Consider the following 25,983-nt stretch of genomic DNA (forward strand, 5'->3'; position numbering starts at 1 on the left):
GCATTAGTGTTGCTGTTTGGTTAAATAAGTGATAAATGACTAGTTTGGCTTGCATAAAAACCTACAGACGAGAATTGTTCCAACTGATATTACGTAAATACTATATGTAAGCATTAGTTATCTTTGCGATCGCATGACTCATAGCAAATTAATATAGCACATATATGTATATTATGAATATACATATATGCAATGAGAATATACACACTAATATTTTTATTTAACAATTTGTGACTCTTATTTAAATATTATATAGAACGTGTGTTTATAATTCATCTCGTGCTCGGCGGTGAAGGAAAACTACGTGAGGGAGCCTGCATGTGTCTAATTTCATAGTCATTCTTCCATGTGCACTCCACCAACCCGCATTGGAACAGCGTCGTGAAATATGTTCCAAACCTTCTCCTCCAAAGGGAGAGGAGGCCTTAACCCAGCAGTGGGAAATTTACGAGCTGTTACTTTTAAAATACATAATGTTCGAACACGGAAATTGAGTTCATTAAGTATATACATACATAGCAATTATATTTACCTAAGTTAGCCGCATACATAATTATATTAAAAGCGATGTTTATAAATGACTTTGACATAATACTTTAGGGGAAATCTATTAGAGGGGTCATTTGAAGGCTTTTTGAAAAGTCGTTGTTGTTGTAAGTTTAATTACATCGATTTTTTTTTCATTAATAGTCTTAAAAGTCTATGTCGTTAAACCTCGGTGGGCAAAATGGTATACGTAGAAATTGTCGATTTACGTAACTTTATTAATAATAGTTGCATAGTGAAATGATAGACGAAAATATTTTAGACAGACAGGTCTTGTGATTTATCGAATAACCTTGTTTTTAAAGTAACTGGCGCAATAGTTGCGCACCTGACATCAAAAGCGGCGGTTTTATACTAGGCAACTTTTATTGTATTCGCCGTTATAGTAATTGTAGCATGTGAGAAAATACCCTTATTATAATAAGTACTAGGTATTACGGACTAAAGAGGTTATTATTTTTCCTAAATCTGCGAAAATTTGTGTTTAATTTTTGAATGTTTTTGATTTTTTATAACGTATCGTTGTTAATATAAATATTTTTAAATAGTTACTAGGTAGTGAAAAGAATAATTTTAGCCTCGCTTCCATCACAGGACTAACAGCATTGTAAATCTGTTTATTTGAAAAGAACAGTTTCTTGCTATTTCTTCTCGCTGAAGGCCACACATATTGTTTTGAAGATTGAAGACCATGATAATAGTAAAATATACTTATGTATCCAATCAGGTATATGATACTAGGCCGATTGCAGTACTCAATACCCGCCATAGTGGGGCACGGGATCGCCTACGTGTGCTTCCGTGATGCAATAACCATACCTAGGTCTAGACCATCTGTGGGGGATAAGGAATATTACCTTAATGAATTTTTTGAGAGCAACTTTTTCACTTATGTCTCTCTTTGTTTCACTTGCTAACATTTCATTAAGAAATTTCGTTTATTCGTGTCAGAATGATATAAAAAATATGTTAGTGAAGTAAGAAGCAATTTTAAAGTTATTCATAAAACAATTACGATGAAACGTCTTTTCGGTCTGTTAGATTTGATTGTTTTATTACCTTATGTGTGTGTTTAGTTTAAATAAACTATAAATACATTATACATTAACGTTCGAACAATATGTTATATATTTAACATACATATGTTTTTATTCAAAATTACATATGAATAATAATAATGTGTTTCATTTAAATATTTACTAGATATAGGATCCCAAGATAAAAGTCAAGGCCTTGGAACTATGTCGCAATTAATTTTGTTTTCGTTTTATTATTTCCTGGAATTAAAATATACGTTTTCTGGAATAAAATTAATATAATTATTATTATTTATTTAATTAAAAGACAATTTGATGATTGAACCATTGTTGGTTTAAGTAAAACCCGTGCGTTAACTCGGAATGTACAAAGTTACGTCATATGTTTTTATCTCTAATAAAATTGGTATTAATTGTTTTTCTACACGACGTGGGTTTTTGTAAGAATTACCGGATCTGAGTCTCATATTAAAAACAGTGGATACACTCCGTTGCGTTACGCGTTCGCTATGTCACTTGTTGCTGTGTGTTTGGTTACACTGGCTCACTCACCCTTAAACCCAGACAATACCCAGACAACAAGTAAAACAACATTACTAAGTATTGCAGTTTGGTGGTAGAATACAAATAAAGCTCGCTAATTAGATGTTTTCCTGTCTTACTGTTGTTTGTATCAATTATATCGAATTAGCATATTTTATAGTGTTATAGATCAATATATATTATTGAATATTAAAATTTTACTTTTTTAATCTTATGCACAGTATTATAAAATTTTAAATACAATTTTATTTGAATTTAGATATATAAGCGTGATGTTATGATCGACATATAAAATTTTTAAAAAGGCAGTAATCGAAGTTTTTATTTTGACTTTGAAAGTTAATCTTAAGTACATGTTGCAGTCGTTACAATAAATAGAAAAAAGTGATTGTTGATGTTGCAATAAAAATTGAACCGGTTACCAGAAACCAATGTCAGGTAGCCACACTTAGCTTTAATGAGTCCTACAAGTTAATGATTAAATTAAATATATATATATTGCTGCGACCGTGACTTCCTTCGCGTTTGAGTTTAACAAAAAATATTCTTGTAGCCTAGAAGCAGAAGTAACTTACTTCTTACTGCATCAGCCAGTGAAAGTCCCGTCAAAATCGGTTCAGCCGTTCCAGAGATTAGCCGGAACAAACTAATAGACAGACAAAAATTGTGAAAAATAGCATTTTGGTAGGTATATGTACGTAACGTGTATTTTTTTTATAATTTGCATTTAGAAAAAAGTGGTAATTTTAATATTACAAAGAAGCACTCCATTTTTGTTATATGTATAGATAATTTTAAAAGAAAAAATGAAACGTCGTCAAATTCCTATTCTTTATAATCTACCCTCAAATTAGAATCTAACAAATTTTACTTTTTTATTAAAATAATAATGAGTAAGAATATATTAAAAAAACATATTACACTAAAAACATATATTTTCACTTTAAATTATAAACATTTATAATATATAGCAGCATTGCACTTTTTTAATTGTGTCGACATTATCTTACATTAATTGATCTTTTAAAAAAGATTTTTTTACGAACCGACACGCTCCAGTTAAATAATAAATGTATATTTCTTTATATCACCGTTTTTAAATCACACATATTACAATTAGATTGAATAAAACAATTAAGTAATATAATAATCTTGATATAGTATAAAACAAAGTCGCTCTCTCAGTCTATGACCCTATATATGCTTAAATGTTTAAAACTATGCAACGGATTTTGATGCGGTTTTTTTAATAGATAGAGTGATTCGAGAGGAAGTTTTTTATATATAAAACATAGACAATTTAGTTATGTAACACTGATAATTTTAGAATTTTCTAATGTGATGTCGTTAATAAATGTAAATAATGTATGATGCTTATGATGAATATCAACACAGTGTCGATCTAAATGTTACGTCCATTGCGTCCATGAAAAATATCGTACTGGGCAACAAAAATGAAGTCTAAGTTGATACATCCTGTCCCATATATATATTTATTACATCGCTTTTTTTTTTTTGTTTTTTTACTTCCTTTTAATTAAGATTGAAATAATTTTCTAATTAGGTTAAGATGTTGATTGTTTTCTTTTAGTGCATGCTGTGTTCTTCTATAAGTAATTGTGACACTTAGAACAGAATGTTATTTTTGTTATATTTTATTATTATAAACAGTGTACAAATTGTTGAAGAACCAAATAAAATAAATAAATAAATAAATAAATAAACAAATACTGTAACTCTTTATATAGTATAAAACAAAGTCGCTTTCTCAGTCTCTATGTCTCTACATATGCTTAAATCTTTAAAACTACGCAACGGATTTTGATGCGGTTTTTTTAATAGATAGTGATTCGAGAGGAAGGTTTTTATATATAAAACATAGACAATATGGTTAAGTAACACTGATTATTTTAGAATTTTTTAATGTGTTGTCGTCAAGTATTGCACCCGTGCGAAGCCGGGCCGGGACGCTAGTAACATGATATAACATATCAAGAGATATTACCAGGGTATGCGGAAAGACAGGTGCATTCACTATACCCACACTCTCATAATCAGAAAAGATGACAATCGGATCAGAGTTAGATCATTTTCCGTCGTGATTTCCGGATACGAGATTGAGCATTGCATATTACCAAACTTCAAGCTGCTATAGAATCACTATTAAGTCCAATAACCATTTTTTTCTGACCCCTGATTGAATTATCTACCCTTGTTTCTATAGCTTATATACCAATTGTAAACTACATCATTATAAAATTCATCAATTTACTACTGAACATAGGCATCTTAACAGGGCCATCTTTAACATATTTGGGGCCCTGGGCATATTAGGATAATGGGGTACCTATGAGTCACAGAACACTATTTTATTAGAATATATCAAGAAAGTAGTAAAACAAGGTTATAGATGTATTTCTATTAAGAATCACATATTTGTATTATAGTTAATTATTTGATTTGAGGGCTAGATATCTACGCGAGAAAGAGGGGTCTGCATCTGTAATGACACGCCACTAAACTTGATTTTTGTGGTTCTCCTCCAACCCCTGTCTGGGACCTCACGAATACCATCACTGTCTACTTACAGGGCGTCCTATCTTTGTTATTAAAATTCCAACTTGAGTTTGATTTTACTCAAATTCCTTTATTCAATTCAAGTTTTCAATTCACTTGATTATCGATAGTCAAATTAAACACTACTACCGGTTCGGAAATGAAAATACCCTGACTTGAGAAGAACCGGCGAAAGGAAATCAGCTGATTATTATTTTTGTCAACACGCGGTCTCTACTCAAAACCTTCACGATATAGCCTCTCAGGATAAACATAGAATCACGCTCTGTTTATATAATCGGTCAGTTATAACTAATTTTCTCCAGTGTCTTTGTTTCTACCGAAATTTGTTTCGAGTCATGATTTTTATTATATTATCTTACATATATAAATTTAAATAGGAACGAGTTATTTTATAAGTAGCGCCAAACCAAGCAAAATGTATTTAGATTTCAATAAATATATGGTCGGACTTTACTAAACGCGATGTTTAATTTAAAAAAATCCTAACTATCATGGGACAAAAAGCAAGCGGTGTTATAAAAATAATAAAAATAAAAACGATTTATATGCAATCTCATATTAAAAAAATATGTCACAATGAGCGAAGATAATGCATCGCCCAATTAAAAGCGACCTTATTTTTTATGTCGGCTAAAATAAAGATAATATCATGCTTAAATTAATTGACTATATATGAAAATATATCATATCGTCCCATCGCTATGTTGTGAATATATAAAACTGATAAGCTAACAAACTCACGCTGGCATAAAGGGAAGTAAATATATGTACATAAAATAAACATTTCCATTACACTTGCTTGTAAATTTAGATAATATCATACAATTAATTATTTCCTAATTAGAATTGATTTCCGAAATATCACGTTTCCTTACGTATCATATAACATAATTGTCAATATATGTCTGAAGCGGTGACGCATATAATACAATTATTATTTTTATTTAAAACTAGAACTATTAATTTTCAAATGTAATTTCTTAGTTGATTATTTTAACAATCAAATCACGGAAACATTATGTATTTACATCGTATATCCGAAGTTAATCTAAATTATTATTAGCGTAAGTTAATTCGTAACGTAGATATAACCAAATCAATTTAAGAAATCTAGTCACGCTTATACGAATGCGGTTTCTCTTCATCACGCGCTCATCCGACAAAATCGTAATCAAATGTTAGTTGTTTTTGTTCGAAAAATAAAAAAATATAGTTCATTCGTAACCCGTATTCGTCCTCGTCTGAGCACAGCCGGATGGTCCAAAGTAAAAGTAGACATCAAAGTCTTCGATATAAAAGCGCCTGACCATTCCAAGAGCTATCATATCACATCGACCAGTCACTGAGTTCATACTACATAATGGCCAAGTGGAGCATTGTAAGTGTTACTTGGAGTGCAGTGATGTGTTCTGGATAGTATTAAGTTATTTAGTGTTTCGGTTTTGTGTAATAATTGTGACGTCACCATTCCTGGATCGTATTCAAATTTAGAATTATATCGTAACACACGTGCAGTCGAATCGTAGTTTTTTATTGTGAATTCTAAATTTTTAATTCGATAAAATTAGTTTTTTTTATAGAACGTTCGTTTTCGAATTTTAAATTTTAAATTTAAATTAAGAATACATCGTGTTAAATAATGTATGTAGTATATGACCTATAAGATTAAGACCGTTCCTTCGTTCCAGGTCGCCCTCGCCCTCATCGGCTGCGCCGTCGCTGAGCCCCCAGTAGGCTACAGCTACTCCGCTCCATCTTCCATCTCGATTGGAGGAGGACACGGCGGCTACAGCTCTCCCCTCGCCAGTGGCGGCCACTACAGCTCCGTTCCAGTCGGCCACCAGACCTCCGAGGGCTACCACATCGACCCCCATCTACTCGACAAAATCAGACACATCATCCTTAAGGACGAAATCCAAAACCAGGCTTACCAATCCTCCATCAGTGGCGGACATGGACACGGTCACGGTATCTCCTCCCACTACGGCGCCCCCGCTCCCGTCTACGGTGTGCCTCACGAGAGAATCGTAGGAGTTGAACTGGAATCCCTGCAACAAGGCATTCAAGTCGCTCAGTACCATCAGGCTCAGGAAGGTTACGCCGGCGGATACTCCGGTTACTCCAGCGGCGGTTACTCCAGCGGCGGATACTCCAGCGGTGGTTACTCCGGTGGTCACGGAGGCTCCATCTCCTACAGCGCCCCCTCTTCCTCTTACAACACCATCGGTGCTCCTTCCGGATCCTACGGAGTCCCATCCATCTCATCCTCATACGGCGCTCCTCACCATTAAACGAAAAAGAAACTATTAGTCATCTCATTACATTTAATGTTATGAAAAACATGTGATCGCACCTAGACGTTAACTGTATTATATTTGTTGTTAATGTAAGTTTCTGTAAATAAATCTATCTTTTGTAAAAAAAAAAATAATACATACATTTTATTTCGTAAATGAGTGAGTTTACATTGCGAAATGCGTGATTACGCAATAGCTTTAAACTGTTTTAAGTAAAGTGGAATGTTTACTACGTAACATTGGTTGGGCCGTAAATGGTATTCGAATAATACATTAAACTCATACGAGAATACAAGGCCTCGATCAGATCGAGTTGGTAACGAGTTGAAAGTGCGATTCCATCGATCGACTTTATGATGAACATATCAGCGAAAGACAGCCAGGCTGACGTAATCCGTTATCGAGAGACGCAGGAACAACTTTTGTTTTGAGATATATTAGCAGCTTACTTTTACTTTCAAATAACCGGTCACGAATTCGTTCGTATTAGCAGATATATTGTCTAATTATTGAATCGATAATACATTTACTCGATTTATTAATATCACTAGTAATTACTATAAAACGATTTAATATATATCGCAGACACTTGCTAGTTTTAAAGCTGGTAGAATGAATACCATATGAGATAACGTCATAGCAAAATTAGCGATACAAGACCGGTGATCTGTGCAGATGCACTTTCTCTTAAATCCGCTCCCCTGTAGTGAATTGCGCAACACGTGGGTCCAAACTATCCATATAAAGTGTATCTATATTAATATGGGACAAGCGGTTACACGTAATATGAATAAATCAATAAAAGCTATTTAAATTTTGAGTTGAAAGTCTTGATTTAACAAAAACATACAAAAACCGTAATGGCTCAATGGTTGAAGGTATAATCGTAACTTGTTGTTAATCAGGATTGAAGCTGTAGCAGCAGAGTTCCCAGCAGTGGGAAATTTTCTTTCGGACCCATATAAATAACCTTAGTAAAATTATAAATGCGATTGATATTTTGCTCAACACCACGTATATACTATATTAGGTTACTTTTTATAAAGCTAACTTAATAGGCGGGCTATGTCACGGCAGAAACAAGTCTGCTTATATATTGTCAAGTCATTATCCAATGTTACGGATTATACGGTGTAATGTAATTTAATGTATATAATCTGATGTTATGTTAGTTGTTCTCAGTGGAATCTACTTTTGAAACCGGTGGTAGCTTCACTTAATATAGTTGTTAAATGACGATTCAAAAGTGCTCGTAAAAGCCTACTCGAATGAAATATATTTTGATTTTTTTTAAATAATTTGCATTCATAATACTTTACATATTAATTGAAGTATATTTTAAATGTTTTTTTTTTTTTTATTTCATTTGAGCGTAGTAATAGTGTATGCGGCCAAGCAGTATTTCTAATGTTACTTTCGATCTTGATGAATGAATCAAATTAATATTTTATGAACCGTTACTGTTCATTCTATTGTTGTTAATCGTGTGATGGCTTCTGACTTCACATCAACAACCATTAGCGTTCAATAGACAGCGTGACCCGTTCCGGGTATAAGCTAGTATGATTACTATCTCTACTAGTATTATAAATTAACTCTTTCGATAGAGAGAGAGGAAACCTGCTTTTTCACGATCAATCCACTAAATTGAAAATCAAAATCGAAATAAATTTTATTCAAGTAGGTTTTTACAAGAAATTTTGAATCGTCATTTAACAATAACATTAATTAAAAAGAGTAACTACTGAGTTTCTTGCCGGATCTTCTCGGTAGAAGAACTTTTCGAACCGGTGGTAGTTTCACTTAATTGTAAAATAAAGAAGAAAGCATGGGTGGAGTGTGAAAGACGATATAGCTGAAAATAAACTAAGTTTTGAGATGACGTCAGACAGAAGTATGGAAGAGGAAGGCATACTGCGTCGTCCCCAAATAGAATTGGGATAAAGACAGGAGGATGATAATCATGATGATGTATATGCATATATATCAAATATTATTTATAACATTTTTTAAATAGAGGATTATTCATTGTACTGTATGTATATAATCTGATGTTATGTTAGTTGTTCTCAGTGGAATCTACTTTTGAAACCGGTGGTAGCTTCACTTAATATAGTTGTTAAATGACGATTCAAAAGTGCTCGTAAAAGCCTACTCGAATGAAATATATTTTGATTTTTTTTAAATAATTTGCATTCATAATACTTTACATATTAATTGAAGTATATTTTAAATGTTTTTTTTTTTTTTTATTTCATTTGAGCGTAGTAATAGTGTATGCGGCCAAGCAGTATTTCTAATGTTACTTTCGATCTTGATGAATGAATCAAATTAATATTTTATGAACCGTTACTGTTCATTCCATTGTTGTTAATCGTGTGATGGCTTCTGACTTCACATCAACAACCATTAGCGTTCAATAGACAGCGTGACCCGTTCCGGGCATAAGCTAGTATGATTATTATCTTTACTAATATTATAAATTAACTCTTTCAGTAGAGAGTAGAAACCTGCTTTTTCACGATCAATCCACTAAATTGAAAATCAAAATTAAAATACACTTTTTTCAAGTAGGCTTTTACAAGCAATTTTGTATCGTCATTTTATAGTTATACTAAGTTAAGCTACTACCGATTTGGGATGTAGATTCTACCGAGAAAACCCGGAAAGTAACTCAGTTGTTACTTTTTTTTTAAATTTCAAAATGCAAAGTCCTATACTGAACCGAATTTTTGAAGTTTGATACAATGCTTGAACCTCCTTAAACACGAGCGAATCCGCAGGCGACAGCTAGTCGGTAGTATATCTCACAGCGCAGTTGTCTTATTCTTAATCACATAGAAACACGATAATTACTTAAAAATCACAGACAAGCTCAGAACAAATATAGCCAGACGTGTTATGTCTGCGTAATTATTTTCTTATGTATTATTATGGAGTTGCCACACATCCGTAAGGTGTGAAAATATTAACAAAAGAAAACACACTTTAAACTTGTTTTTAATAATTAACACCATGTATCATACCTATAGGTTATGTTTGAGGTTCAAGGTTGCTTCGTACCAAGTTTCGTAAAATTGGGTTCGGTGATTTGACCTTGAAAGAACAACATACAGACAGACTGAGTTACTTTCGCATTTATATTATGATTAAATGATATGGTTATCTATATTTTTAACTATTTACTCGCATAAATTATATTTCATTCATTCATAATAACTCACTCATATTCTTTGTTTTTGTAATATCTTGCCGTCTCTAACACTCATAAGTCTAAAATCATATTTCTTTATTCATCATAGAAGCTCCCTTACTTATCGATTGTTAAATTTAACACTACTGGTGGTAGGGCTTTGTGCAAGCCCGTCTGGGTAGGTACCACCCACTCATCAGTTATTCTATCGCCAAATAACAGTACTCAGTATTGTTGTGTTCCGGTTTGAAGGGTGAGTGAGCCGGTGTATCTACACGCACAAGGGACATGGCATCTTAGTTCCCAAGATTGGTGGCACATTGACGATGTAAGGAATTGTAATATTTCTTACAGCGTCATTGTCTATAGGTGAAACTATATCATAAAAAAAAAAAGAAAATCCCACCTCAAACTCAGCGGGTCTTTTCTTTGTCAATTTTTTGTTTACAAATAATATTAAATATGAAAATGATTAGTGATGTAATTATGTGGGTTATCCCGCCGGTATTTGGTGAGTCATAAAAAACTACTATCTGTTTATTTTATTTATTTATTCGACAACAACAAAAATACACAGTAAATCAAAAGTCATAATAAGTAAATGGGTAATTACCTACTTTTTTACAAGTGTTCTAAGATTACTTACTTGGAAATTAAAATATACGTCAATATTTTAAAAAGTTTATTGATAAAATAAAACATTGCAGAATTAATAAAAATAAAGAGACTATCGGAAAACTATTTTAATACGGTTTTTGTCAAAATGTTATAAAAAAATTTAAATTAAGCAAAACTATCGATTTTATTTTATTTAGCTATAGATTTTTTTGTATAGCCCTTACTAATTTCATGTAATCACTGATAAAATTTAGTTTTGTTATTATAGCATTTATAATTTTAGATATATTTGAATACAAATCTATAAAATAATATATTATATGAGAGTATTATTAAAGATATAAGACATCAAAACCAACATTTCTAAAAAAAAAATCATTTGATTATATAACTAATGACATGAATTTTAAATTAAGCATAATAAATACTGTAATTAAAAAAAACTTAATATTAAATAATTATATCATAATTGACACACAAACATACTTATAAGTAAATTTATACTTTAAAATAGTATTTTATTTAAAACTGTAACATTGAATATATAAAAAAAAAATTCAAACAACATCATATTTTTGTAACTTTATCAGAGTTAAAAAGTATAATGCGTGTTGTGTGTAATGATTTTAACTGTATATTTTTTACAATTGTAAACGAGTTTTTTTCCATTTCAAATTATATAACTTGTTAGTGGACGTGTGTGCCTTCAATGTTAAGTAATGAGGTTAAACCTAAATGTAAGAAAAACCCAGTGATCTCCACAGAGAGACGAGACGACCCAGTGGTTAGAATTCGTGCATCTTAACTGATGATTGCGGGTTCAAACCCAGGCAAGCACCACTGAATATTCACGTGCTTAATTTGTGTTTATAATTCACCTCGTGGTCGGCGGTAAAGGAAACCTGCATGGGTCTAATTTCATAGAAGTTCTGCTACATGTGTATTCCACTAACCAGCATTGGAACACCGTGGTGAAATATGTTAAAAACCTTCTCCTTAAAGGTAGGACGCCTTAGTCCAACATTAGGCAGCTTGTACATGTCTGAAGCTGCTTTGTCACAGCCTGTGGATTCACGAAAACAAAGCCACTTTCTGTTTGTGTATGTATGTCCGCTTTTTCTGATATACCATTAAACGGATTCCGATAAACGAAAAAAAATTGCGTATATTATTTGTAAATATTTTATACATAATGGCTGAAATACGAGTGTATTTTCAACTACCTGGCCTCAGGTAGTCAAAAATGCTGACAAAAATATATATAGATAATTATATATATAACATTCGAATGAAAGTTTAAGAGTTATAATCGTTTTTTATTTGTTTTGTACCTATAACTTATAAAATAAATTTTTACACTTATGTCATACTCCTAGATCTATGTGCCAAGACTAGTTTTTGAAAAGTTAAAGTCAAAATGCTTTATTCAAAATGCAGTTGTTTACACTTTCTTATTGATAGTCGAAAATCTACCACTGGTTCGGAATATAATACCTCAGACCTAAGAAGAACCGGCGAAAGAAACTCAGCGGGATCAATTTTTTTTTATAATATCAATTTCCAATATACAATAATGAACATATTTTTGTTATTTGGAACACCCTGGAGGCGATCATCTCTTTCCCAAAAAGAAAAAAACTCTTGTATACAAAAAAAAACATATTTTTTAATATACGTGATTGTACTGAACCAATTTACAGTAATTGAATAAAAAAAAATAATAATAATTTAAAAAAAAATACTATTAGGGTACAGTAACTCAAAGGTCAGAATCGAACTTGCAACTTTCACATCGCTATCCGACTAAGATAACGCTTAAATTAAACGATCTCATACTTGAAAATAATTCGTAAGTGAATGTAAAAACTGGTATCCACAATTGGTCAGTTCACTTGACACATAGAATTCTTTATGCCAATGTCAGGGAGTCCTTGTCGATTTCATGATCGGTTCAAGTGATCAGACGAGACGTTACTGGTGTTTGCAGTTTGATGTGCGGTTTTGTTCATTTCAAATTATTCAGAAATCAACTTGACGTAATCGAAGATAAACTATGATTATGACATTGAAATTTTGCGGTTTTGATAAACTACAACTTATATACAGCTATTAATTATTTCGTAATTATAGAAAATATAATTTATTTTATTTATAAATATGTAGATAAAAATATTGGCAATAATAATTTGCTCAAACCCTGTTGACTCAGTACTTATAACATTTGGTTTCATTTTCCGATGCACGAACTTCAAATCCGTTTTAGGAAAACAACTTAAATAAATCTAAATGCATCAAAAAAGGGACATATATGTCTACTAACCAGCTACTTAAGAACATTCCAGAACAATTTCCAAGTTCGGATTCCAGATAGTCATCCAGAAGTAGAATATTTCCAAGTTATTCTCAATATTTAATTTTAATATTTTACAATTAATATAAATTAAAACTTTAATCTTTATAATTAAGAAAAGGACGACTGAAGTTTTATCGATGTAACCTAAGGTCAAAGATATAAGGTCAGGCCTTTTAACTGGCTCATTCACCTTAACCGGCCAAGAACATCATAAGACTATCTTCAGACAACATTAACTGTTTTTATTTTCTTTTAATTCAACTCGATGTAATTGTATTCATAGTAGAGAATGCTAAGTATACGATATCAGCTCTGTTTGTACGAATAAAAAATACATTTTAATATCCTATCCTACTAATATTATGATTGCGAAAGCTTGTGAGGATGGATGTATTTAGTTTATTATTATATTTTTTTAGTTTTGTTACTCTTCTGTTTTCTTATGGTAAGTTGCTTGAAATGTGTTATGTTGTGTATTAAAATTCGTGAAGAAATTGCAAATTTAACGAAGTTGCAAATTTTATAAAACGCTCACTAATGGCAATTTATGAATTAAATCGATTTAAATTACGCTAACAATTAATAGCGGAGTGACTCTCGAGTTAGCGTATAAATTGTTGATGTCGATTTATCTGTATATGTATTTAATATTAATTGTATAAATTTAAAAGCATCAGCATCAACCAAACAGACAATCCCTAATTACCATAAGATTGACATCTTAATCGTCGCGCTTTCTGGGACAGTAAGCATATGTAGACCTTATAACTTTTACTTAACCATTACGTGGTCTCCTTCAAATAGTTATAATCCTTCAAATATTTTTCAAAAGGCCTTTAAAAATAATCCTTCTGATAGATTTACCCTCGGAAAGGAAAGTATGGTGGATTTCATACATAGCTAAACCATAATATCATAGTTACTTAAAAACATCGCCTGTAATATAATTATGTGTACTGCTAACTTAATAAACTTCATTGCCATGTATATAATTTTATGTATATTTCAATATTTTTTTTTTATATGTTATTTGTTTTAAAAAATAGTTATTGGCGGTGAGGTTTGGTGATACCACTCACCCAAAAAGCACGTTTTCAGTCACGAATAAAATTTTTGATTCAATTGTCGCCCAATCTTGACAGAACATAGTATTTTTGTCTAATTTTAGGAGTATGTGGATACGAATTTTCACTTACTATACATCCAAACATCGATAAGAAGTATTGTCGTAATACATTTTAAATGGTGAGTGAGCCAGTATAAAAAGCACAAAGGTTATAGCATCGAAGTTCTCAAAATCGGTGGTACATATTGGAATATTTCAAAAAACACATAAGATATCAAAAGCGCACGGGGTTATGTGGGATTTTGACCCCCTAAAACCCTTGTGAGGGCCTACCTCTGATTGGAAGGGCAGAAGGACCGTTTTGACATACCAAAGTTAATATGGCTCTCACCACATACCATCGGATGACCTATTTCGTATCCTTTTCTTTTATAACTAGAAATAATAACTAACATATTATTATACATAGTATCGGGCGTGTATAATATATTTATTGATAAAGTATTTCTATACTGGAAAATGATTTTGTTTGCCCAGATACATTTGAAGATACGAGGTATAATAATATCTTAGATTTAATGGTCAATAGAGCATGGATGATGTTGACGATCACATATATGCCGTCTTCCAATTTCAAATAAATAAATAAAAATATAATTAAATAATTTGATTACATTACATAAGAGATGGTACGAATATTTGCTTTCAAGAACTATCGATCAATTTCACAAGAGTCTCATTTAGATTGTAGTAACGCTGGTTCTTGCAAACTTGCTTTGTAAATTACGATATATATATTAAAAGATGCATGGATATCATCTTATTTGAATCGCGATATTTTATTTGATTAATTAATTTACGTGGGATGAACTTGGTATCTTAAAACAGACCGTTATTACGTCACCAAGAATTGCAGACATATTTAAATTTAGATTTATAACATTGGACTGTCTTCGTATTATTATTATTATTTTCAGATTACATTATTTAAAAAAGGATTAAAAAAAGTTTCTATATTGTAATTTAATGTGTATCAATAATAACTAAGAGTATGCTTGACTTTTTAGAGATATATAAGTGGAATCAGCACAGTGTTCATCGTTGGAATGTACTTTCCGAATCAGTGGAGGATTGAGATCAAAAGAAATTTACTTACAATTTCTGGCGGTGACAATATCTATATAATGGTGACTCATTTGTCAATCTGTCTACCGATGTCATAAAAAGAATATCAATATATATTAGGACAATTTTAAGGGCACAAATGAAACGGTTTCTAAATATTATAAAATATTAGTCATGCTTGTGCTAACGCTACTTTACTAAACATTTTAAATACAATGAAAATTTGCTATTAGCTATAAGGTATTTATTTGCCATTAAGCTGAACGTATCCAAGGTCAATCGTTACCTCCAAACAAGCAAATATTTGTATAAGAATTAATGACTTAACAAAAGCTTGTAAATAATAAAACTTGTAGTGAATTTTGTATGTTAAATAACACAAAGGAGATTTCTCTTCTTAATTTTCGACTTCACTCATTCAATGCAAATTCGTGTAATTTGCCGAATAAAAAATATTTTCTCAGGCACTTAGCGAGTCATGATACACTCATGTTTTTGACTGTCTCTTGTTTTGGTGATTTAAATTACTTTAATGAATTTTATAGTCCGTTAAGAATATATGTAGGTCTTTGTGTAAATGTACCACCCACGAAGATTGTATCTTGAGTTGATCGTCAATATTTAGTATGACTATGCCCCGTTTTAAATGGGATGCGAAATAAAATACCTTGTATTTCACATGCATACATTGATCGTTAAAAGCGTGATTTCTTCTCTGAATTTTTGAAACGGCAAAGTTAAAAATGTATGCGGAATTTTATTAAAAAAACGGATACCTTGCCACATGAAGCATTTATTGACTTTGCGGAGAGGTCACAAGGACATAGCATTTTGTTCCCAAGATTGGTGATAAATTAGTGAAATGATAAATCTATATTAATATTATAAATGTGAATGTAACTCTGTCTGTCTGTCGCTCTTTCACGAGCAAACCGCTGAACCGAATTTGATGAAATTTGGTATGAAGCGAGATATAGAGATAATGAGTCGGGATGGCCTAGTGGTTAGAACGCGTACATCTTAACCGATGATTGCGGGTTCAAACCTAGGCAAGCACCGCTGATTCATGTGCTTAATTTGTCTTTATAATTCATCTCGTGCTCAGCGGTGAAGGAAAACATCGTGTCGCATTGTAACATCGTGGTGGAATATGTTCCAAACCTTCTCCTCAAAGGGAGAGGAGGCCTTTAGCCCAGCAGTGGGAATTTACAGGCTGTTGTTGTTTGTTTTGGTATGAAGCAAACATAAACTCCTAGATAGACTACTGTTTTGCCACCAACACCCTAAAACGCGAGTAAAGCTGCGAGTGCCTACTAGTTATGAATATTTCTTACAGTGGTCTTTGCTGACCATCAGGTGGGCATATATATATACAACTATAAAATATCTGTCTATGACAAAAAAAAAACAACAAATTATATTCCTGTATATCTTGAACAATTAACTAACATAGTTCGTATTTCGTACATATCATTGCGTGACTTAAACATACTAGCTTTCACTTTTCGATGGTATTTATTGCTTCCAGTTCCTTCCTAACGCGTTTACATTACAAGCTATTTTTTTTCCAATTCCAATTCAAATATACTTACTCAACATAGATGTATTTCACTTTCTTTTTTTTTGGTCACCATCACCCAAATACAATGACGCAGTAAGAAATATTAACTATTCCTTACATCGTCAATGTGCCACCAACCTTGGGAATTAAGATGATATGTCCCTTGTGCCTGTAGTTACACTGGCTCACTAACCCTTCAAACTGTAACATAACAATACTGCGTTCTGTTTGGCGGTAGAATATCTGATGAGTGGGTGGTACCTACTCAGGCGGGCTTGCACAAAGCCCTACCACCAAGAGAATATAGCACGTACTTACAAATTTAAATATTCATATGCATATATTTTAATGTGATATGTTGAATATTTCTATTTGGAGGGATTTGACACTAAATGGGCGGTTTAGTTAGCAACTTCTACATATAGTTTTTATGGCCCTTAGCACATTAAACAATTTACTCTAATCACTTTACAAAAAAGAATTATTATAATGTATAAGATATGAAGAAATTACATTTATCATAACGTTAATTACTATTTTATTGTAATTAACCATTGGCATATAATTAATTACACCGAAGAACAAGTTCTCACGCGCACATATAATTATATGCATATTTTTTTATTACGCATTGGTATAAATCTTAATCAGTAATCTTAAATCTTCTGCAAATAAACCACGATTATATTGATTCCATATAAGCAAATACAATTAGCAACAATGTTGACGAAATGATATTTTATACGCATATTTTTTAACAAACATCATCCATAGCATTAATAATATTTAGAAATGGCTTCAAACGTAAAAAAAAAACCTTTTTTTATCTTACTCTTTACTTATTTCATCGCAGTATATAAAACTTGTATACTATAAATCTAATCACTTAAGACCCTTTGGTTTGAGGAGGTACCACATAGATAAGGAAAATAATGATGATGACCACCAAACTGTTTTTGGCGCCTACTGCTCTTAAGAAATACTAGACAACAGCAAGAAATACTACACAATGCACATAGATGTGCCTAAACTCAAATTCAACTCCTATATGTAAGTGTGTGGGAGCCAGACCACCGGGTTTATTATATTAATAAGACAATTAAAATGCGTTTAAATTAACCAAATAAAAATCTAATTTATATTCTGAATTTAATTTTGGTTTTTAAAACTATAAAAAGATCAATAAATGCATCACAACAAGTATGCCAATTCTATTACATTCGTATTTCTGTGGCGAAATCAGATTTACAATTAAATTGGAAGTTAAGTAGCAGTTTTTTATTAATTCCGTCGACAAATGATATATAATGATGAATGTGATCTGATGACCTTTTATGCTCACAAATGATTCTTCATCGTGACCTCAAAACTTGAGTTGATAACTGTATTCATACAAAACAAACATTTGTATTTTGTATTGACTTTCAAAAATGACTGGCGAAATTACTACGTGAATCTGGTTTTGTACAAAGGTGACTTTTATGTCCATTATTAACATCATTAGTGTTAACGTATACAAAAAATACATACTTACTTTATTTAACTTAAATTATTGATCATCATAATATTTTTGGTGATTCTTTTTATTTGGTGATATACGAAAATATAACTCTATCAAATTAAAAAGTGATCATTTGGTCAAGACTGAATTTATCACTGAGACACTTTGGCTTCCAATGGAAATTATGGGACAGCAACGATCACACAAAGGCTATTTGAAATAAAGAAAATATACATATTCTTAATTACATATTAAATTATAATCTGAGATGGCCCAGTGGTTAGAACGCGTGCGTCTTAACCGATGATTGCAGGTTCAAACCCAGGCAAGCACCACTAAATGTGCTTAATTTGTGTTTATAATTCATCTGGTGCTCGGCGGTGAAGGAAAACATCGTGAGAAAACCTGCATGTGTCTAATTTTATCGAAATTCTGCCACATGTGCATTCCACCAACCCGCATTGGAACAGCGTGGTTGAATAAGTTCCAAACCCTCTCCTGAATGGGAGAGGAGGCCTTATCTCAGCAGTGGGAAATTTACAGGCTGTTACTTTACTTTACTTAACTTTTTATTAAATTATAATCAGATAGGTCACTTTCAACGGTTCTCAGGTTGGAGATTTTATTTCCGAAACGGCGGTAGATTTTCTCAACCAATAATCAAGTATAACTCTTCTATATTGAACAAACAATTTTGACTGTGAATGCCAATGTCTTTAAGCAGATAACATCATATAAAGGTAATAAAAAAAACTATATTGGATTCATTTGTACCAAATAGCCGTCAGATATAGTATAAAATATAAAATATATAAATATAAATATGAGACAATATCACATACATTACTCTGATCCCAATGTAAGTAGCTGACGCACTCGTGTTATGGAAATCAGAAGTAACGACGGTACCACAAACACCCAGATCCAAGACAACATAGAAAACTAATGGTAATATACATCGACTCGGCCGGGAATCGAACCCGGGACCTCAGAGTGGCGTACCCATGAAAACCGGTGTAGATACCACTCGACCATGGAGGTCGTCGAAAATGAACGATGACTGTGAAAGTTGTGCGATGTTATGAACGTAAATTCATCACTTATTAAATATAATCAAATACAAATATGGCATCGAGACGAAACCGCTATAATCCTCTATAAATAACAATTTCTCTTTTGTTGTCTTGTTTTATATTTAATAAATTATTTACATAACATGTCGAAGACTCTCAATCAAGCTTTGTGCAGTAAAATTACATCGAATCTGAAGTTGCCTCTAATTTAAACACTATTAGTTACATATTACTTTATACTTGTTAATATTTTATTGAAAGTAATGCATTTAAATAATTCATTTTATCTGGGCATACTTGTGCATATGTCTATGTTTGTATGTGTAACAGTAGCACATGACTTATCATAATAACATACTTAAAAGACAAACGCACAAATACATTTTCTATTTAATATGATATAGAGTCAAGATTAAGAGTGAGTAAGAGATTATGATTGCAAGGGGAAAGGTTGATCTGGAAGCTCTAATATTGGGGCGAACCGAAGAGCAAAAAATCTCACTCTTAAATTAAACAAGTATTTCTCCTGTCAAAGTAAGTGAGCTAATATCAAATGACTTAATATGTATTACATTATATCATCATAGTCAAGTAATGGGCTAATTTTCATATGCTCATGCACGGTATTCATACATTCGCTTTATCTAATAAAGAGTTTGAAGAGATATGCCGGAGCGAAAGGGTAAACGTGCACTTATGTAAGGAGAGCCTAACGACTGATGCACTTCCTAAATGTAGGTTTAAGAATGTTATAGAGGTGACCAGCTATTAAATTTATTATACTGTTTTTCTTAATACGGTACAAGCATAACTATTTAAATAAATTAAATGTATATGAAATGATTTTTAGTATTGCTTTTAATTTTTATTTATATTTTATGAAAACCTAATTTTCATTAGAGTTTTTTAAGTGTTTATTAAAATATCATTAAATACTTGTGATTAACTTTAACTATTAAATGGATTGTACTGGAGTACAGTATTGCAATTTATTTTAAATTATGATTTTAATATGCCTATCTATCATATTGCTCTATGAAAGGTGAGCGATCAATCTTGCGCGCGCGCACCACGCATTATGTACATTTGAATGTACAGTCTAAGTAACAAATGTGCTGCTGGAAATAAATTATGACAATCGACAATTTGCTACTTGTATAATTAATAGATAGTGATAATATATATATATATATATATATATATATATATATATATGCATATATTATGTGGAAATAACACTTTAGATAATAACAAGATTCGTGTTATCCGGAATGAGCTTGATGTATAAATAATCAGAATTTAAGATTTTTTATTGAATAATTCTCGACATGATTTTCTTCACTGGTACACCAAGATGATCTATATAGATTTATATAAACCAAATAAATTCAAACACTGCCGTAAAGACTTACTTTCTTATATGACCTTGAAAAATTCCCAGACTCTGGACGAAGAAACGAGGACATCAATTATTTTACACAGCTATTAATTTCAACCAATAGAAAATCAACTCGATGTGTTCCATGGATTAATAACCAATCACAGCATGTTTAACATATCTCAAAATAAATTCACCAATCAACATAGATACGTCTCTCGTTACTTGCACGCTATGACCATTCCATTTAGTAACATGACTTCACTAACAAGATTTTTTATCATAAATTCATGCCATTAGCTTTTTGTAACCGTCTCATTACTCAGTAATGTTTGCGTTTTCACATCAAATTACGTTTTTACTTAAAATTGACTAATTTTAATTTCACAGTATAATTTAACCACCAGCCCCAACTTCGCACGGTTGCATTACTGATACTAAATATAGTACAGCATTTGTTTATTTACGAGATCACAATAGAAACTTCAAAAAATATCAGAGTTTCTTTACTATATTGTCCATATATTATATACAAAAACCATCCTCTCGAATCACTCTATCTATTTAAAAAAACCGCATCCAAATCCGTTGCGTAATTTTAAAGATTGTAGCATACATAGGGACAAACAGTGGTTAGCGACTTTGTTTTATACTATATATGGATTTTGACACTTTTTTCTTTATTTTTATCACAGACTATATATGAATATGTATTGTTCACGAAATTTTAGTCCCGAGGTAATGACTACTATCTATATTCCTAGGTCATGCCTAGTAATTTTCTAAAAGCGTTAAATGCTGTCACAGTCTCATGGTGTATCGATATTACAAGATTAGGTTATTAGACAGCTTGATCCATCGCTTTCATCATCTCTTTAAGTATTAGATGTTTTGAAATTACATGCATAGTTTTACTGCATGCAATATGCTATCCATATAATAAGATAATTATTGGACGTGTCAGTTATTTTAGCATAGCGCTTAGATTACGGTTGACCAAAACATAGATCCTCTAAAAAGCTTCAAAGAATTTTAAATTTGGAATTAGCACATGTTTGCCAGAAAAATAAAAAAAGGTGATAGTTAGTAACAACAATTTGACAAAACTTGACAACAGTCAAGAAACAGTCGACAACAACAGCCTGTAAATTTTCCACTGCTGGGCTATGGACTCCTCTGCCCTTTGTTTTGAGTAAAAGGTTTGGAACATATCCCACCATGCTGTTCCAATGCGGGTGGAATACACACGTGGCAGAATTTCTATGAAATTAGACACATGCAGGTTTTCTCACGATGTTTTCCTTTACCGCCGAGCGCGAGATGAATTATAAACACAAAATAAGCACACGAGTATTAAGTGGTGCTTGCCTGGGTTTGAACCCGCGATCAACGGTTAAGATGCACGCGTTCTAACCACTCCATCTAGGCTCGGCAGTTGTCGAGACATATCAAGATAAAATGTATCCAAATATCGCATGTCAACGATGACGTCACACGAAGTAGCATGTTTCTCCCACATATGTCCGGAAGCTAAACAAGTCGCTTTACAAGACAATGCGATTTGCTACTTTCGCCCACCTCGCGTTGAAAGTGCCATCTCTGAGGCACTTATCACACGAGCTACATAACAACTCACATTAAAAACTCGTTGTCTTCAACATGATTTAAAAAAAAATTAATACAAGCTGTAAATTATAATAGCATTTATCTAAGGTGGTTCGAGATTACCAGCTGATGTAATGGTTATTGGATCATGTTGGGGTCAAGTGCAAAAACCATCCGCATCAAATATATGTAATGGAAATTTAATGATTACTGTTTTTAACTATGATTAAATTATGTATGATTGTTTTAGCATAAAACATTTTTTTAAGTAAAAAACACATTGGTAGAAAAAGCATATTATTCGATACAAGATTTGTTAGAAGATAAAAAAGCGTGGAGTTAATACCTGTTGACTTCCAAGCAGGATAAATTAATTTAAATAATTCTATTTAACTAACATGACTTTGTATTTTTTAAATGTTAAAAATGAGTAACTACTGAATTTCTTGCCCGTTCTTCTCGGTAGAATCTACTTTCCGAAGCGGTGGTAGCTTCACTTAATTGTTAAATGACGATCAAAAGTCTACTTGAATAAAATTTGTTTTCATTTGATATGATTTGATAATCTATATCTATATTATCTAGGGATAAATTTAAATAATCTGAAAAAAATATGGTGCAATTCCAGTGTCTTCTGACATTGTTTATTCATGTGGTAGTTGGACTTTGTGCAAGTATATTTGAGCAGGAATGAACCACTCACCAAGTATGGGTGAACAAGTATAAATACAGGCAGAAGGAAGACGTGATCTTAGTTCCCTAGGTTAGTGGTTGATTGAAGAACTTAATATGAGTGGTCAATATATCTAACAACACCTATGAACGACAGTGACCACTTTCTTTAAGATGACCCTGACCTGTCCTCCAACTTAGAGTAGCTGGATCAAAAATATCACAAATATATAATGTTCTGTTTTGCAAATGACATCCAACGTTTTTTTTTATATGGACTTGCAATAAATTCAGTTTTACTTTTGGAATGAAGTATACTTCTTTGAAGATAATGAACAATAAATAATTGTAACCAAATTTTGCTATACAAAACCTAATCTTAATTTTAATTACACGTTATAACGAGAAATAAAAATAAATTCATAAAAAAAAATAGTATCCAAAATTGTGATTAAAATGTGCGAAAAAATAATGATTTCAGAACACTTTCCTAAAACTACAACGACTTAACTGCTTTATCTTGAAGAAGGCGGCTCACGTTCGATTGAGTCGTTCAGAAGCTAACTCATAACCTCGTTATCCTCTCGGCCACAATCGAGTAACATAACACTTTCTCTCCACCAACGATCCAATATTGTTCTATACACGGACGGACAATAACAAAACACGTTGTAATCTGGAAATTGAATCTCGGTCAGCCGCTGCAGGATAATCATTGCGTATTGCTTCCTTGAAGTTACGTCACTGACTTTAGAACAGACAGAAGTGGCATAGTGCGAGTTTATTACCTGGACCATTGCTTAACTGAGGCGCGTAAATGCTATTTCAAAATTAGTATGAATTCCTTTGAATAAGCTCATAGACTTGAGAATCGTTAGAAGTGGCATAACAAAAAATCAAAATAATTTTAAATTTTAAAATTGATATTAATAATATTATATATAGACAAATGTAAAAGTTTTTATAGAGAAGATATATAGACATAAATTTGAATTTGGAATTAATATATAATAAACTATACAAACTGTCCTTAGTCTTGTATAATAATTAATTGCAATATATACCTATTTGCTTTAAATCACTGTTCTATCTGTGTTCATGTCACGTACGACATCTGTATTCAACTTTTGTCTTAATCACATAAAGAATAGGAGATATAATCGCATGAAACAGGCGTGTCTAAAATTCCAGTTGAAGTAAACAAGACGATAAATACTCTAGATTAACATTAATTAATTTATTAAAATAGTTCTTTTAAATTTGTTAAGTAGATATTATGTTAATTGATAGAAAATATAATTATGACTTCATTATGCTAATATAAAAAGAGCATTTATTTTTCAATATTTTAGATATTATCTGTATTTATTATTACGAAAGCTGATACAAACTTATGCAACCTAATGGTTACCTTTCCCCATAAACAATGTCACTTAAAATATAAAACCATTATAACGACATCCACGGAATTCCTTGTAATCAGATTGACTCATGTACCTAACAAAATGGAACACTCTTACAAGGTGTATAATGTTTGGAGGTAGCATTATTGATGGTGGCTAATACCAAGAATATCTGCACGCTACTTCATCTCCATGCTACTTCACACCACCATCCTCGACACTTAAACGCTGTAGTAACATCATTGACCAATCGCGCATACGACCTTTGTGATAAAGACCATATACAATCTGAGCTAGCACACGTTAAAGAGGTCCTACAGCGGAATGGATATAAAGCGAGAAACACAGCTGCACGGAATAATAAGCTACTGCTACAGTACAGGGTTGAAAGACAACCAGCGTTTATGCCATATGTTAAAGGAGTGACAGACAAGATAGCTAGAACCCTGAGTAGATATGCGGTGAAGACTATCTTCACTCCTTTCAAGAAGATAGGGCAAATGTTGCGTTCGCCTAAAGATAGCTTTCCCCTGGAAAAACCCGGAGTTTATAAAATCGACTGTAGTTGTGGTAAATCCTGTGTTGGACAGACGAAGCGTACGGTATCTTGTCGCATTAACGAACACATCAAGGCGGTAAAATACAACGATACCAAGAAATCAGCCATCGCGGAACATCTCCTGGAAGCCGGGTCGAACCATTGGATCGAGTTTCATAATACTCAGATACTCTCGACAGAACGCCACTACATACCCCGACTGGTACGAGAAGCCATTGAAATAACTAAATTTAGTAATTTCAATAGAGAGGATGGGTTTCAACTGTCGAGAGTATGGAATCCAACAATAAAATTATGCAAACCCCCGCAAAATAAAAATAAAATAAAAAATTCGCGAATTGATACGGTGAGTTTCGTCTGCAAAACACGGGATCGAGTGTCGAGTGTACATAAAATAAATTCAACTAGTGACAATGGTAGGGGTGACAATAGTAGTGGTGACCGGTGTTTACGTAGCAAACGTACAAGAAAGGAGGTAGTTCGATACGGACACCTCTAACATTATCAGCATCTACCCGCACACTTCAGTCTCGTGAACAAGACATTCGTAGACAATGTCGAAATATCGAGCTCCACCGAACAAAAATAAAAAACATGGTAAATATCCCGAAATTAATAACTTTAATAATAAAAATAACCATGTTAGTTTAAAATACTAATGAACTTTTTCTACATCTGCCGGGAATCAAACCCGAAACCCATGTCCGGTCAAAATGAGTTCTACGTTAATAGGCGATTGCTTTATGACTGGTGTTTTGGCGTTTTTTTTTTATTTTTATTTCATTTTTTCTATATATCAGTCTCTAGGACATCATCAAACCGTTGTCTTATTTTGCTAAGAGACATACACGGACAAGATGTTCAGTGAACACA

The 25,983-nt window shown here is 32.2% G+C and overlaps 1 protein-coding gene across 1 annotated transcript; it reads left to right on the forward strand.

Moving 5' to 3' along the window:
• The first annotated feature begins 5,923 nt into the window (after nucleotides 1–5,923).
• On the forward strand, nucleotides 5,924–7,134 carry LOC124533892 (prisilkin-39-like). Its single transcript, XM_047109455.1, has 2 exons — nucleotides 5,924–6,084; nucleotides 6,395–7,134. The coding sequence occupies exons 1-2, from the start codon at nucleotides 6,067–6,069 to the stop codon at nucleotides 6,995–6,997; spliced, it is 621 nt and encodes a 206-aa protein (XP_046965411.1). The 5' UTR covers nucleotides 5,924–6,066; the 3' UTR covers nucleotides 6,998–7,134.
• Nucleotides 7,135–25,983: the final 18,849 nt, after the last annotated feature.

This window comes from Vanessa cardui, chromosome 11 (genome assembly GCF_905220365.1).
Source record: "Vanessa cardui chromosome 11, ilVanCard2.1, whole genome shotgun sequence".
NCBI lineage: Eukaryota > Metazoa > Arthropoda > Insecta > Lepidoptera > Nymphalidae > Vanessa > Vanessa cardui.